Source organism: Pelophylax lessonae (genome assembly GCF_965119305.1).
Source record: "Pelophylax lessonae genome assembly, chromosome: 4".
Lineage (NCBI taxonomy): Eukaryota > Metazoa > Chordata > Amphibia > Anura > Ranidae > Pelophylax > Pelophylax lessonae.
In genome coordinates, this window is record NC_138771.1 from 602,463,757 (window position 1) to 602,481,324 (window position 17,568).

At 44.6% G+C, this 17,568-nt stretch overlaps 1 protein-coding gene across 1 annotated transcript; it reads left to right on the top strand.

Moving 5' to 3' along the window:
• Nucleotides 1–1,009: 1,009 nt before the first annotated feature.
• On the top strand, nt 1,010–4,163 carry LOC309552816 (DAN domain family member 5-like; the record flags this gene model as incomplete). Its single annotated transcript, XM_082253728.1, has 2 exons — nt 1,010–1,399; nt 3,891–4,163. 2 exons carry the CDS (start codon nt 1,010–1,012, stop codon nt 4,161–4,163), a joined length of 663 nt encoding a protein of 220 aa, XP_082109854.1.
• Nucleotides 4,164–17,568: the final 13,405 nt, after the last annotated feature.

Here is a 17,568-nt window from a genome sequence, read left to right on the forward strand (position 1 = left end):
AGCGGACCGCCTGTCCGCTCTCATCCGATCCCCAGGGCGGATGGAAAATAGGGTTTCCATCCATCTGGATTTCACGGACAGGATTGGATGCGGGTGTCAGCGGACATGTCACCGCTGACCTCCGCTGCTCCATAGGGCTGAATGGGGCATCCGATCAGATCCACCTAAAAAAACTGACAGGCGGATCTGATCGGAACGCCTGTGAAAGAGCCCTTAGAGCTGTAGTCATTCAGGGACATATGCCTGGAATGCAGGCATTCTGCCTCCCTGAAAGCATACAGGGTTCACTTAAATCAGACTGTCATAGATTTTTGCAGACTGCTAGCAGTGGGGCTGGACACTGTACTTGTGCCTCCTGGGTGCCCAAAAACGCCAGGATTGGACATTGATGGCATAAACGCCCAGGGTGCATGTAGCTGAAGTCTATTTGGCTGTACCAAGCATCAGCACACTCTGCAGGTGTTTGAACTGCGGCACAAGCATCTGGTAGAAACCATTTATCTACTGGACCTAGTGCATGCTGTATCCAGATAGAATCCACCCATGTTTCTGTAGGCTGCTCTGGGTTCAGACCTTAAACTCTGCACAGAAACCAATTTAGCTTCCATATTTTGTCAAAGCATAATTGACAAGCTAAACTTAGTACCTGATTGGCTATTATGCACAGCTGCTCCACTTTTAAAAAATCAACCCCACTGTGTCACCTGTCATTCATGAAACTCAAACAGGACTTGTTGCCTGAAACTATCCAGCAGACCTCAGTAAAACAAACCTTTCTCTTGCTCCTTTTGTAACAGGTGTGGCGAAGGTGGCAAATTTCCCTCTACGTCAAGCCTTTTCTCTTCAGCTTCTTGGTTCATCTGGGTATATAAAGCAGAGCATCGCTAGTATCCGAGGAAAGAACTTGGAACCTACGACCGTGGGGCTCTAAAGGCCCTTGGATCCAGCTAGACGAAAGGGGCTTGATCCCCAGATTGAACAATCCTAAACCAATCGTACCCAACAAAAGATGTTCTTGCTACAGGTTGTAATTCTCCTGCTTCCTGCCATAGTCACTTCCACTCCATTTGCCAAAGATGGGCCAACGTTGATCCGTTTGGACACCCACCATGGACGATCTCGCTTTAGTTCCATGGCCGAGGCTCATGGTGTCTCCCCTCTCGCTTTCCTAAATTCTCCTTTTGTCAGGAGAGTTAAAACGGAGCCTGAGAAGCCCTTGTCCCAAGGAATGCTGGGTATGGGGTCCAGGGACAACATGAATGAAGCAGCCTTACGGAGAAAAATGGTGTGGGAGAACAACATCAAGAAAGAGAGGACCAGGTCCCATCCAGACCAGGTGCTGCCACTAGGACAGGAAGCACTGAAGAGGTCGAGGTGTAATGCTCTGCCCTTTGTCCAGGTAAAACATTTGTGTGGGTTAACTTGTGATTTGTAGCAGCATATTTCTTACTGTTATGTGATTGGTCAGACCTTTTCTGAAGATTGCAGAGTATCCTGGGATGTCTTCTGTTGGGGAAAGCTCAGCCTGTAAAATATCCTCCTGCATGCTGGTTCTGGGGCAGTGGCATTTGTCTATGCTGAATGTATTCAGTGCTCCAGAACTGCAGCCCAGGTGGATAGTTTTGCTGACTATTAAATTTGTGAAAAGAGCTTGTTAATCTGATGGGTCCCCTTTAGAAGACATGGGGGGGGCTGCCATTGTTCTCATTCTGCAAGTGTCGTTTACTCCAAGTTTGTCCTTTTTCACATGGAACTTGTATACAAATAGGGATGTTTAACTGTAACGATACTTGTTCCTGGTCACTGATGCAGACCAAAGTGTACCACAAACAAGGTGTGTGTGTGTGTGTGTATATATATATATATATATATATATATATATATATATATATATATATATATATATATATATATATATATATATATATATATATATATATATATAATATATATTAAAAAAATTTTTTTTTCTGATTACCTTTAAGGCCCTGTTCACACAGGGCCTAATATACTGCATGCAGGGCTGTTTACCCACACATGGATGCAGCGATATTCTGTTCATCCTCGTGCAGGAAGTCCCATTGATGTCCGTTGGGACACATCTGCTGTGTTCCAATGTGAGACTGAATGCAGACAGTGTTTCGGAACTAGACTTGCACCCGCGTAGGACCATAGGTGTGCTCACATGGGGTGCCAGGTGTACCCTGCTGCCTGGCTGCAGAGAAAGGGACTGGGGAATCTGTCCTCAGTCCCCTTCTCAGTCTAGTTTGGGGCATCTGTTTAGACCCCTGATATGTCACCAAAGCCCCCAATAGGGCTCCTAAGAAAGCAAAACAAAATTAAATGGGACACCATCTCTTCCCTACGTGTGTGTGCTTTTGAAGAACACACCTATTTTTGTGACCCACAGCTGTCTTTACAGCCACTGTGTGCCAATTGACGTCAATGGGACTGCCTGCACAGGAACATTCTCCATGTGGGTAAACCCTGCCCCAAACAGGCATATGATATGGTAAACACTTTATGAATGAAGCCTAAGACAAGCTGTCCAGCAAGTGTCAGAGGTTTGAGATAAACCATTTAAAGCCAAAACCAAAGTCGGGTATGCTTGCTTCTGGTCCTGTGCTGGCTCACATTCTCACTCTCCCCCCCCCCCCCCCCCCCCCACAATTTCTGTTTTTCACTAATGTAAGTTCACCTCACTCTACCCTCTCCAAAGGGTGTTGGTACTATCCTGTGGTGACTATGTTGCTCCTCCATAGATGGTGGAAGAGTGAGTGTAGACCCCCTAAGGTGGGAAGTGTTGCTGGTCCAATCACTGGGTGAAAAATAAATGGGGGGGGGGGGGGGGGGGCTGAACAACAAATGCAGGCCACTATATCAAGGGATTAGTAAGGTGCATTATATATTTTTTTGGGGGGTTTCAATTCATTATATTGAACCTGGTTGGTCCGTGTACTAGCTATACAGCTAGCATGTTCAGATGGGGGGGCTGTCAATGAAAGCCCTATTTCCTTAGGAAACGTTCCCTTTTTAAAGGACTATAGGCAAACCCCCCCCCCCCCCTCCCCCCTTCATTGATGGGTAAACAGGACAAATAGAGGGTGAATCTGCATAACGGGACAGACGGCAATAAAAACTGACACGCATTCTCATCCCTCTCCACTTTATCCAAAACTGTGTTGGTCCCCCCCCCCTTTTTTTTTTTAACTTTAAATCGCAACCAAAGTATGTCTGACACCCAAGATTAAATGTGAAAATAATTTATTTTTTCTTTATTTTTTACGCATTGCAATCAATAAAATGACTTGCAATCGGTCTTTGGACTTGCTAGGGAGTTGGACCACTCTAGTTCAATTCCCTCCCTCAGTAAAAGTCCCCCCGCCCCCCATAAATGCCACATCATAGCCCTCTCTCCTTCTGAGAGTGTTTAATTGCTGGCCCAGCTCATCCACCCCCTCCCTACACCTCCCATTTATGTTTGCTGCTGGGGTGGGGGAAAGAGGAGTCCTAGTGACACATGGCACCCATCAGCAGTTTTGGGGCTTTTGGATATCTATGCAGGGAAGGCTTCAGCTAAATATGCATAAAATATATTGTCTGCACATAACTTGTTGAAGAAATGTGGCCACAACAAGGTCTCTTTAATATTGCACACTAAACTATTCCTCAAGCCAAGCTTCATTGTGGTAAAGGAAACATGTTTTTGGGTTCCACTTAAGACTGCTCCATCCAAATCTTAAACTCCAGTATGGCCCTAGTCGGTGCATTTTGCACCCCCCCCCCTTACTAAATGAGCCCTAATTTCATATTTTCTGACCCTCCAGGAACTGGGATGGAGAGACAGCTTGTATGCTATATTTTGCTCATTTTTTCTTTTTTCTTTCCAGAACGTCTTCAGGGAAAACTGCGCTCCACTGCGAATCCCTAACAAATTCTGCTTCGGCCAGTGCAACTCCTTCTATGTCCCCGGGTGGCCAACCAGACTGTCCCAGCCTTGCACTTCCTGCGCCCCCACACAGGCCAGACGCATCTCTGTCCCTCTGCAGTGCCGTGGGGGCCGGCTTTCCTGGGAGGAGGTGATCATGGTGGAAGAATGCGGCTGCGAGACCAGATTGGATCAAGAGGTCGGCAGCGGTGAAGGCTTCCTGCCCGTATTCTAAGATGGCAGCCTTGTAGACTGATGAACGCTGTCTGACACAGGGCCTTGGTGATGGCCTCTGATTAAACAGAATCCTTTGCCACAGGAAAAGTGGGACTAATTTAACGACCAAAAACGGCGACCGTTTTTTAGAATGTGTTAAACACAATTTTTTAACTGACTTTTGTACATGGGATACGACGTAGCTCCCCTCTATGGAAGGGGGCAAAATTAGCGTAAACTCTGGAACCGATGACTTTTTGCAATTGCGGTTTTTGCACATTCCCTCCTGCAACCAGACTGCTCAGAACGGATGCGCCCTCTAGTGTCCATTATAGCTAACGCATTGGCTCTGGGGTGTTTTTTTGAGCAGTCAAACTTTTTTTATTAAGAATTTTATTTTTTTATAGCATATTTGTGTGCAGATAATCTCTAGGTTGGTGTTGGGTTATAAACCAAATGGTACTGCTGCTTTTAAACTTTATCATTAGCCCTAGTTCCTATGCTGCTATCTACTGGTATCCCTCTGTGCTACAAGGAGGGACCTGACATAGGGCCCACTGATGGGAAACTTCCGTAACCTAAAACTGTTCTCCCCATGCAGGGCAGATAACAGGTTTGATTTGTATGTTCAGCCCAATCTGTTAAGTTTGTTAGAACAGGGAAGGATTAGAAACCCTGCTGGGGTTTTTAATGCTATCCAGCCCTCCATTAGAAAGTGGTGTGTGTGGGGGGGGGGGGGGGGGTTTATTTATTTTTTTTCTGCTGTTGGCAATTGCTTTACCTAGGGCTGCACCGATGCTGGTAATGGTTTATCGCTTTCAATACTAAGCGTTTGCGCGTTTACTTATGCAAATGCTCGGATACTTGAAACTGATACCGTTGCGGTATACAAATGCATGGGCTCAAATCGCACTGCAAAGAATCGCATGCAATCTGAACAGGAATCTGGTGTGATTCCTGTCCAAATCGCATGCAGTTTTCCGCACTGCTGTGTGATCCCAGGCTGAAGTCACTAGGCCAAGCCTGTGTTCACACAGGAGCACTGTAGTAAACCACATGCCAATTGGACAGGAATCGCGCCACATTACTGTTTAAATCGCATGTGGTTCTTTGTAGTGCGGCTTGAACCCATTCATTTTGTATGGGCTCAAATCCCACTGCAAAGGTATTGGTAACGTGTATCTTGGAGTACTTGACCAATTTTTCTTATATTATATATGTATGTGAAACTACCAGTGCAACCCTAGTTTAACAGAAAATGTATAAAAACCTGCAACAGGGACACAGGGCTTCTTGCATTCCTAATACTATGAAAGAAGCCTTTTCTTCCTAAAAAGGGGTACCCCCCCTCATTGCCTGCTTGGTAAAATGTCAGTAGGACAGGAAGTGGGAGGGAATATTTCCAATTGGGTCCAAGATGGCAGTAAAACTCCTGGCAGGCAGGGGTTCATACTCTTCCCCCCACGACACTCCAAAACGGTTTTGCCTGCACATACACTCTTTCCTCCCCAGCAGCATTTACTCCTTCCAGTGTTCCTATGCAGATTATCTTAGCTGCTGAGGGAACTAAGTATGGTAGAAACACGTGACTCCATGACAAACTACAAAGTATGAGTGCTGTCACATGTCATGTAGAATGTGCCAAGGGTGGCCTCTTCTGCCTCCCAGAAGTCAAAGGCCTCATGCACATGTATTTCCAAGCCTAGGAGCCACATGCACTGTGTACAGCTGCATTATTCCCCCCACCCCTCTTTTCGAAAGGCTTTCTTTTGCTTAAGGCTAGGCCTGCTCCCACCCATGTAGCAATGCTGAGGCCTGATGGTAGGTCCCTTCAGAACGCCATATTCTGAGGGGCCTGCTGCATACTCCAGTGGTTACCAGAGAGTGAGTCACCAGTTGCATGTGGTTCTGAGCCAACTCTTTACTCCCCGGTAGTCACCAGGTACACTCATAACCTCCAGTTTACACAAGGCCTAGTCATAACGAGGGGCCTGTGTCAATGGGCTCTTTTTTTTTTTTTTTTTTGTGAAGTGGGTCTTGCATCTCCATATAAGCCTATGGGAATGCAAAACCCTCTTGAAGCAGGTCCAGAGGTCACATGCACCTGTCAGATACCACTCAAACTAAACCCATCAACACAAGTCCAAAGCCCATAGGCAGGCCTAAAACTGAGGCTGGTATACCATTGCTTGGGTTCAGGTTGGCCCAATGAGCATAGACCACTATTGTTAGAGTTGACCATGTGGACCTGACTAAGAAATGGGTGAAAAGTTGTGAAAACAGAGTCTCTTTTTCTCGAATTTGAATCCAATTGTGAAAGCCTTCATAAATAGACCCTTTAGACTCCATTCACACCAGCGCGACTTGTCAGCCTGACAAGTCGTGGTCCATTGACTGCTATAGGAGCGACACAAGTCGCTACGACTTAGAAAAAGGGTCCTGTACTACTTTGGGGCGACTTGCATAGACTTCCATTATGTGAAGTCCTTGCAAGTCGCTCAAGTCATGGTGCATGGGAATGCACAAGTCGCCCCCGAAGTAGTAGGATTGTGCCGCCCCAGTGTGAACCAAGCCTTAGGGGTCTATTTATAAAACATTCAGTGGATAAATGTCTCATTCAAGCAAGCTGGGCAAAATGTTCTATATTTTCTGTAATGGAGTAATTCCTATAATTGTAAACTCCATCTAGTGTCAAATGCAGTACAGGTTTCTATAATACTTCAATAAAAAAAAAAACTTCTACACTTTGACCACTAGAAGGATTGGATCATGTGAATTATTCTAGTAAAGGAAATGCAGGAAAAACATTCAGCCCACATGAATGTATGTGATCCTCCGATGAATGCGTCTTATTATAGGGTCTCCTTTTGGGTTCTTTTATTTACAATTTGCCTTTTTTAACAATTGCCTTTTTTAAAACTCTTCCACAACATTATTTCAGTACAGCTGCTTTATTCAAAGTGCCTTTCAAATAACCTTTAAAACCCTCATTAAGGTGAACAAGCTGATGCCAAAGTAGTCTGCAGTATTGGTTGGCCTTTTGGTTTATTCTGATTTGGGTTGCAGCAGCTTTATGACTTGAGCATGTATAGGATAAGGGTCTACTTTGAGGGGTAGTGATAGTTAAAAAATTTGGTGTGCCATATTTGAACCTACTTTGAGACTTTTTCCATCTTCTCATCCTGAGCATCGATCTAAGCAGATGATTGCTGAGGTCATGAGAAGCACAAGGAGAACCTTTTAGTGAATGGAACTTTGTACCTTCAATTATGTCGCATGGGATTGTGTATATTTTGCTGGTGTTATCCTTGGCAGCCAATCGGATCATTCCTTCTGTTCTCTAACCTGGACTGTTAAACATCTGATTGGTTAGGAACTTATTTTTTTTCCCCCCCACTTATTGAGGCCTATTGACACTGACAACTTGTGTGCTGAAGGCTTTGAAACCTCTGGCAGGTTCTAGCTATCTTTTCTCCTGAGAGATTTCTGCTTGCCTTCTTTTCTTGTGGCCTATTTTGTTTTTAGATTTCCCTTGATTCTGTCCCCTTGACAATGGTGACAAGGACTGCAAGTGAGAAGGAATCTCCCAAACAGGGTTCAGGCAGCAGTGCAACCCCCAAGAGGTTGGAACCTCCAAAAAACGGTGGGAAAGGTTTTAAAAATAGTCAATGAGTTCCATGAATTTATCTACTTTTATTTTTTTTGTGTGCTTGTCTTAAGTACATTCATTGGGGTGTATATAGGGGAGGGGGTGGCTGTCACTTTTTTAACCGACTTCGAGATTTATGTAATCAGCTTAATGACCAAATATGTCTTTATCTGAATGTGTTTTATTGACAATAAAACAGTTTTTATTCACTTTGCATTCATTGACTCTTGGTAATTATTTGTACACATCTTGGGGCTCTTTCACATGGGCATCAGAGTTGTATAAAGTACTTGAAACCCATACTTGATTAAAAGTACAAGTGCTCTATCAAAAAGTGACTTGAGTAGAAGTACTAAAGTATTCAACAATTTTTGTACTTAAGTATTGCAAGTAGTTTTTTTTAAAAAATTTTGCTACTCAAGTACTGAAAGTAAAAGTACAAGTAGTTTTGGAAAATTGCTACTAAAGTACTAAAAGTACAAGTACTGTGTTATGTAGTGTTAAAGAAAGAAGTCAAAAGTTTGAACATCACAAAACTATTTCAAATGCAGCTTTATTTATACATGCAGTACATTTATTTTCGTATGCGCTGATAATACACATGTTTTGAGCTTCATGAAACCTGCCATCTACTGTTCTGGCAGTGGTAATTTTTATAATTGTAACGAGTAACTATGCAGCACAAAGAAAATATCGGAGTAGAAGTATTGAAATCATCGAAAAAATATAGTGCACTAAAAGTGGAGTAGGAGAAAAAAAATTCTACTCTAGGAAAGTACAGATACCGCCTTTCGGTACTTAAGTACAGTAGTGAAGTAGTTCTACTTCGGTACTCTGCATCTCTGATGGGCATCGAGGAGGTGGTAGTAATAGGTGGCTCAGCTACAATTCTTTACCTCCCTCCCGCACCTCGACCTGAATTTTAGACACTAGTCTGACAGGGCAGCTTTGTAGTACAACCAGGACCATACTTTTTTTTTTTTTTTTGAGTAGAAAACTGGTTTGGCCCTGCCCCCTCTTAGTTGGTTAACTGACTTTGACAGCAGCGTGAGCCAATGGCATCACTGCTGTCTGTCAATCCACAGGGAGTCTGAGCGGGCGGCTTGGGTACTTGTCTAAATCACTGGATTGAGATGAGGCTCAGATAAGTATTAGGGGGGACTGCTACACACTGAAGATTTATTAAAAGCATAGCATGCATGAAGATTAAAAAAAAAACATGCCTTTAGAACCACTTTAAACTAACAAGTTTATAGTTACTTGGTAAAGACTTTGATCCCTCCTAAAATATAGGCACCACTTTTAACCTACGCCAATCCAGTGGTACTATACCAGTCGTTGGAGTCCCTTTCTAAATTTTTATTGTTTTAAAACCATGGCTTTGAAATAACAAAGCTCAATTTAGGGTATGTGGGTGTATACCATCTGGACCTAGTGCTTTGTTCACCTTTTTCTGTATTTCTGGACCATATAAATCGAGCCGTTGATCATTTGGAGTTGTCAATACATCCCCATTATGGACATGCAGCCCCCCATTTAGACCCCTTTCACACTGGGGCCAGGTCGCCGTACGTCACCTGCCATAGAGTAGCTGTGGACCCGTTCTAATAGGAGCGACACAAGTCGCTCCGACTTGGAAAAAGGGTCCGGCGCTTCTTTGGGGCGACCTGCATTGACTTCAATGATATGAAGTCCGTGGCGGTCACCCCGGCAAGTAGCGTTGCCCCATTGTGAACAGGGTCTAATGCTCCTTTTTGTAAATGGCTGCAGAAAGTATTTACAAAATCTGGAGTGGCTGATGGGTCAAAGAATGCAAATGAAAGGGCCTACATTCACAGACCTGACCTTTTTATAATTAATAGATTTGAAGAATTTTTAGGGTTTGTCCTATCTAATGCAATCTGTCTGTTTTTGAGTTGTTGCCTTCCTCTATTTCCATCTTGCATATTCTGTTACATTCATTGTAACATTTAAAAAAACAAAAAAAAAACAAAAAAACACTATGGCCTCTTTCACATGGGCGTTCCGTATATCACCCCATCTGTTTGCGGGTGATCTACGGACATAATGCATGTCAATGGGATTGCGGATGACCATCCGCTGACATCCGATTTGTGTCCTTTCAGTTCTGTTCCGTTTTTGGAACGGAACAGAACCCTATGGACACAAAATCGGGTGTCATCCGCAATCCCATAGACATGCATTATGTCCGTATAGGGATGATATGCGGACATATGGACCGGATGACACAAATGTCGTCCGTGGGAAAAAAAAAGTGCCGGAGCGGATTGCAATGCGGTCTGCTCCGTGTGAAAGGGGCCTATCATGGTTTAAAGTCCTTTTCCTAGTTATAGCATTTCCAACTTTGGCTGTGAGCCACAGGTTTATTTTTAGCCTTTTAAACAAATTGCCCATGGGAATATATTTTGCAGTGTTTGTATAGTTTTTTTTTTTTGGATTCCCACTTCTGTTTTCATTGATGCCAATATTCACTCCCAGTCGAAGTCTTGAAGAGCAGCCCTCATCCTTGGAAAGTTTGCTCTCTAAAGTGGTTTTTACTTCCAGTATGAGCATGTTGCTTACAGCTAACATTAAATGAAATCCTGTTATGGTCACTGCTACCAAAAGCTTTTTTTATGAACGTTTTTGAGATTACCAGGTCCAGCAGAGCATCATTCCTTGTTGGGCCCTCCATGAACTGTGACAATACAAAAGGACAGTGCAAAATGGTTGTGATTGGCATAAAAAATGTGGCGATGAATCACCAAAATACCATAAATGTATAAGACAGATGTAACCTACACCCTGTGCAATAAATATCAACAAAAAGCAACCAATATTATACACCCTGTGCGGTGAATAAAAAAAGTCCATGAAAATTGTAATAAGTCAATCAAAACATAATGCATAAAATCCAAAGTGCTTCAGCAGGTAGCCAGTGAAAGATGGTCCACAAACGGTGCTGGAAATTCTGTGCAAAATCATGGTGTGGTGAAAAAAGGTGACTTTCCTCTCCCCCCCCCAGGATATTCCACTTACCGGACAAAATGGACCCCTAGACAATATTGTGTAAGGGTCATACAGGCTTAGTCCAGTAAGGAATCTAGGCAATTATCCTTTAGGCTGATTAGAACCACCTAGGGACCCAAGAACTCAGCAGGATAGGGACCATCTAATCAGAGGCGTAACTAGAACCTTCAGGGCCCCGATGCAAGAAACCATGAAGGACCCCCCAGACCCCTGGCCGGGGCCCTTCCCTTCAAGCCCGGGGCTCTTCCCACTAATCCTGGGGCTCTTTAATCTCATTGCATGGCCTTTTATTATGGTCCCGCATCAGGATCCTTTCACAAGTTCTGCAGTGGGCCCCCTTCCTGCAATCTTGGGGCCTCCCCACAGTGGTGAAATGCCAGGGCCCGGTCGCAAGTGTGACCTTTGAGATCCTAGAAGTTCACCCACTGGTTTGCTACCGGGCCCCTTGGAGCATGGGGCCCGGTAGCGATTGCAACCCCTGTAGTCACGCCCCTGCATCTAATGCTGCCCTTCTTTATAGTTTCCAGAGTGAAGGAGGTGACATCAAGTTTCACTCTGGAAACTATAAAGAAGGGCAGCATTAGATGGTCCTGCTGAGTTCATTGGAGGTCCCTAGGTGGTTCTAATCAGCCTAAAGGATAATTGCCTGGATTCCTTACTGGACTAAGCCTGTATGACCCTTACACAATATTGTCTAGGGGTCCATTGTGTCCGGTAAGTGTAATATCCTGAGGGAGAGGAAAGTCACCTTTTTTCACCACAACATGGCAGCATGATTTTGCACAGAATTTCCAGCACTTTAGCACCGTTTGTGGACTATCTTTCACTGGCTACCTGCTGAAGCACTTTGGATTTTATGCATTATGTTTTGATTGACTTTATATTACAATTTTCATGGACTTTTTTTTATTCACCGCGCAGTGTGTATAATATTGGTTGCTTTTTGATATTTATTGCACAGGGTGTAGGTTACATCTGTCTTATATATTCATATTTATAATTTTATGGTATTTTGGTGATTCATCATCACATTTTTTTTTTTTTTTTTTGCCAATCGCAACCATTTTGCGCTGTCCTTTTGTATTGTCACGTTTAAGAATCGTTTTGATTTTTTGCACAGCAGCACTTTGAATTGCACTCCAGCACCACCATAGCGCAGCATTAATTTTCTATTTCACCTCCATGAACTGTACTATAAAGATGTCTTGTATTAAACGTTTGCCTTTTAACTGGTCCTGTAGTGCCACTACTCCAGTCAATTTCTGGGTAGTCTAAATCCCCCCCCCATTTATCACCCTCCCCAGCACCTTCGATCTGTGCAAGGAGCTGAGGCTCCGCTTCCTCATCACTGGGAGGTCTATAACAAACTCCATTGATACACTTTGTAATACACACCCATGTGCAGTTCCACCTATAATGCTTTAGTCCCATCACACTCTCCAACTAGGTCATCATTCATTCACACTCACTTTTGAGATCATGTTCCCACAGACACCACTGCCTTTCTGTTTTAACCAACTTAAGAATAAAAACACTGAGGCCTCCACCCATGATGACATTGGGAGTCTTTGATATGGTAAATCATTACAGATTTGTTTAGTGTGGATGGGGTATTAAGCAAATAAAGGGAAACCAGCAGGTAGCCCTAGGGAAGTTGTATATGGAGAACCAACAACAGTATATGAATCAGAAAATTAGATTCTTTTATAGCACTACTCCCATGGGAGCTGCTGGTTATGGGTAACCATTAGCAACAGCATGACAATTAGGCATTTTTCAAGTGATTATGGCTCAGTCAGGAAACAGTCCACTAGCTTTGGGTTTTATTTGGAACTTGGATGGGAGAAGGGAATGAGTGGGATACTTCAACTTTATACACTATGCACAATATACTGGGACAACTAGAAAATGCTGAATAGGGCTGGGTAACGCTAGTCACGGCTAGGCCGCTGTTTCAGTTTGTCATGAACTGAATGAATTCCCTGAGGTAATCTTTACTCTGAGGCAACTGTACTGCTGAACAACTTCAGGGTCCTTCCTGGCACCCCTTTGTTCCTAATCTTCAGGGTCAACTACACGGCACCCCCTTTTCCTTGTGTGAGCTTGATCCCCTGACTTCTCTGGAGTGGTCTCCTCTCTTAGGCGGACCCCTAGGCAGATCTCCTGGTACTCATGATACTGGTTTTCCCAAGATGATTCTGCCAGCAGCTCCACTTGTCGGCACTCTGGATCCTCTGCAGCTTAGCTCCACACTTGGTGCACTAGGCCGACTGCCTGAACCACCTTCCTCACACTTGCAGGAGGAGAAGCAGCCATCCACCTCCTCCTGGGGCTTTTTTGAGCCCGCCCAAAGACCCCCTGCCTCACGTGCTCTCTGTTTTTATCCCCAATCCCATGATGCACTTCTCTAGGTGCCAATCCACTGGGACAGATCTTAAAAGCTTGTGTTTCATTGGCCAGGTTTCCTCCACTGTCCAACAGGCCTCCCCATTGGCCAGAGCGGGGACACTCCCTCAGACCAGATAAATACACACTGAGCACAAAGAGCAGGCCTAACTAAAGATCAGGCTCCCCTGATAAGCAGCAGGAGCACTAGCACTTGTCTAAGAGTCTAACATTTTGAAATTAACAGTCAAAAATGATATAGATCTAAACCCCCAGAACCCTCAATAAAAACCAAGCGAACAACGTTGTCACACTATATACAGCAAATTCGGGCCCCACATACACACGCATAACCAGCACACAGCAAAAAAAAAAAAACAGTCCACCTGAGGACAAGGCAGTCTAGCCTGGGAGCATTAGGTTGGGGGTTCCGAGTTAGGACAATCTCCAAGATACAATATGGCGGACTATCCCTGGCTTAACAGGTCTGCTTGCAGGAGTCCATTATCCTGATTCAATTCGCTAAAGCTGGATGACTCAATATTGCCAGTCCCGAATCCTAAATAGCATGAGAGCACATCACCTTCTATGGGGGTGTAAGTCTCTTGGTGCCCGCAAGCTTGTGCTGTAACCCACACAACTGTCCTAGAATGATAAGTTGGCTGCCTATAAGTGGAACATTGGTAAATCAAGAAGAACCTCCTGATAATACAGAGGCTAACCAGCCTGTTAGAGTGCGCAGTCCAGGTTCTATGGAATCCTGAGCTGCTAGTGCAGTCACAGTTAGACAGAAAAGCAGCCGATAAGCCATATGCATGGGGGATGGAGTTACAAGGGTGCCCGGAGGCTCTCGCCACTCCATTGAACCAGATGATATGACTCTCCATCTCCCTAAATATCCATGGAACCTGAAATTGCCTGATGTCGCGGCTGAAAACTTTTTCTGGTCAGGCGTTGCTCGTGGTGGGCACTGAGCCGTGGTTGCGTGCTCCCACTAGCCGTTACTCCATTACCGTCCACTTGTAGCGGATGACGGAACTGGCGTCATACAGCAGGTGAAGCGCATGCTGAACTGCAGAGCCCTCTGTGCGGCTTATGTCAACGCGTTTCTCATATGTCATGTATGCTTCGTCAGGACACATATGAAGCATATGTGACATATGCGAAACTTGTTGACGTGGCCCCCCCCCCCTCATCGTTCCCCATGCAACCTACCAATAGGGGCTGACCCATGTCTGACCCATTGTATTTTTATTCACCCTCGGCCCTCAATCCTAGTTTAAATACTCCTCCAGCCTTCCCATACAACTCCCCCCCGCACTGCAGACCCCTTCCATTTTGGTGCAAACTATCTTTAGCATATAGGTTGTACCCCAATGAACAGTCAGCCCAGTGCCTTATAAACCCAAGTGCGTCCTCCTTACACCAGGTCTTTAGCAATGCATTCATCGCACTGATCTCCCCCTGTCATTTCTGTGTTACGCATGGCACAGGCAATATTTCAGAGAATATCACATTGGAGGTCCTTCCCTCCAACTTGCAGCCTAGTTCTGGTCCAACATAGACCAAGACAGCTGGGTAGTGCCCAGCCCCTCCCTGTAATTTATTAACCCGGTCCACCACATGACGAACCCTGGCACCAGGGACACAGCAAACCATTCGGTTGAGGTGATCCTGGCGACAAATTATTCTATCAGTTCTTCTGATTATTAAATCTCCTATTACCACCAACTGTCTAGGCCTACCTGCCCTACCCTCACCACCCCTACTAGATGGGCTGCTCTCCTGGCTGTTAGGGGTAGCAGTGACATCTAGGGCTGCCACCTCTTAGCTTGCCACCCCCACATCTTCAACCAACTTGGAAAATCTGTTAGGGTGCTCAAGCCCAAGGCTGACCTTCCTTTTCTGCGAGTCCCTACCACTCCCTGATAATCCTACCTTCTCCCTCCAACCTCCACATCAACCCTACTAACAACCTGCTCAGTGAGCAGAGAACCCCATTTAAGGTTGCCAGTTCTCCCCAATTTTGCTCCTCCAGACCTCTAATGTGAGCTTCCAGAAGGGCAACCTTAGCGGTTGTATACAGCATACCTCCCAACTTTTCGCAATAGGAACGAGGGACACCTTTTACTAAAAGTATGTAGGCATAGGACACCCCCCCTGCTACACACTCTTAACCGCTTGCTGACCGCCGCAAGTAGATATACTGCGGCGGTCAGCCCCGGCCAGGCAAAGTGACGTATATATACGTCACTAGCCTGTGACCGGTTTGTGAGCCAATAGCGGGCGAGCGCGCGCGCGCTGAGGCGCGTTCACGGAGGACCCGATGTCCGTCGGTCACACTACGATCGTCGGTAGAGCGGGAGAAAGGCGGGCGGCTTATGTAAACAAGCCGCCTGTCATTCTCCCCTGTGTAAAAATGGAGATCAGACGGTTCTACTATGTAGGACCGTTGATCTCTGTTTTTACACTAGTAGCCATGTCCCATCACAGTTAGAAACACGCCCCTAGCACACACTTAACCCCTCCCTCTCCAATACAGTTAACCCCTTCCCTGCCAGTGTCATTTTTACAGTAACAGTGCATATGTATAGCACTGATTACTGCAGTAATGTCACTGGTAACCCCAAAAGTGTCAAAAATGTTAGTCAAGGGTCCGATCTGTCCGCCGCAATGTCGCAGTCCCGCAAAAAAAAATCGCAGATCGCCGCCATTACTCGTTAAAAAAAAAACCACCAAAAATGACAAAAATCTTTCCCTTTATTAGTAAACGCGATAACTTTTGCACAAACCAATCAAAATACACTTTTTGCGATTTTTTTTTTTTACTAAACATATGTATCATACATATGGCTGAAAATGTTAAAAAATTTTGATTTTTACATTTTTATTTGGGAATTTCATATAAAAAAATGTGAAAAATATTGTTATTTTTGCAAAATTGACGCTCTTTTTTTTTTATAGCGCATGATCAAAAAATCGCACAGGTGATCAAATACCACCAAAAGAAAGCTCTGTTTGTGGGAAAAAAAGGACGTGAAATTCGTTTAGGTACAGCATCGCACGACCCCGCAATTGTCCATTAAAGTCACGCAGTAAAAAAATCGCAAAAAAACCCTGGTCAGGAAGGGGGTAAAATATTCCCGGGCTTAAGTGGTTAAAGGAGAATTATACAAAAAAATGATTAGTAAAACCCACAAGTGCTTTTTTTTTATTTTTTTTATTATTTTTTTTTTTTCTTTTTACCACTACTATTCCTTTATATTGGCTTTTGAATTTTACCAATGCAAAAATGTAGAAATTCGAGGAAAGGTTTGGGAAACACTTTTTTTCATAGATAGAGTGCATTTTATAGACAGCTATATAGATCAGACCAAAATGAGGGACAAATGAGGAGGAAAGAGGGACTTTCTTCCAAATCAGGGACAGTCCCTCCAAATAAGGGACAGTTGGGAGCTATGGTATACAAGTCTACCTTAAAATACAAGCTACAATATATAAACTTGTAATGTAGAGCCCTTCTTGATTTCTTGTTTGGACGTTCTATAAATATTCTGACAGCGTTGCCTTTTTTAATGGAAGACCTTGCTAATGTAGCATTTTTTTTGACATCATAAAAAACCTTTACCTGTATTTACCACAGGGTGGCGCCAGGGCACCATAAAACTCTGTGCTGACCTCACACCGGCATTGCTTGCCCCATTAGGAATGACAGACTTCCTAGCTGCAGGCTCACTGTAATGCTTGGAAACTGGATGCAGCTCTGTGTGTTTTGTGTGCGTGTTAGTGATGGGGTTCCCATGTGTGTCGGTGGGATACCCAGTGCTGGGACAAGGTAATTTGGTGCCCAGGGCGAAGATGGAAAACTGCGCCCCACCCACCCCCCGTGTAAAGAAAGATTAAGTTCTGTTTAAAACAAGAGAATACTTAAAACAGCTCCCAATTTACGCAATAATAACAGACAGCATTCGCATCAGTTTCTGCAACAATATTCCAGAGTCAGGCAGGGAAACAAAAAGATAGGCAGGGGAAGCAGAGCCCAGACTGGACTGACAGTGTGATCGGGTCCAGCCCTGGGAGGAAGGGACATGAGTGGGGTTGTCCCCAGACACAGCATAGGACAATGGGTGGGTTCTCTCCTCTCATAACAGGACCCCTCACCTATGGAGGAGCTGCGCACTGTGAGAGTGTACACTGTCCTCAGTCGTACAGACTGTGCCCTCCATGTACACATCACCTTCAACCCATGTCAGTCCGCTCCTCTTCAACTTGACCCTTTCCATATGAAGGAGGAGGAGTGGAGTGAAATTTAGGACTGAAGCCTCTCATGGGGCCCCCTGATGGCCCTGGGCACTGCCCT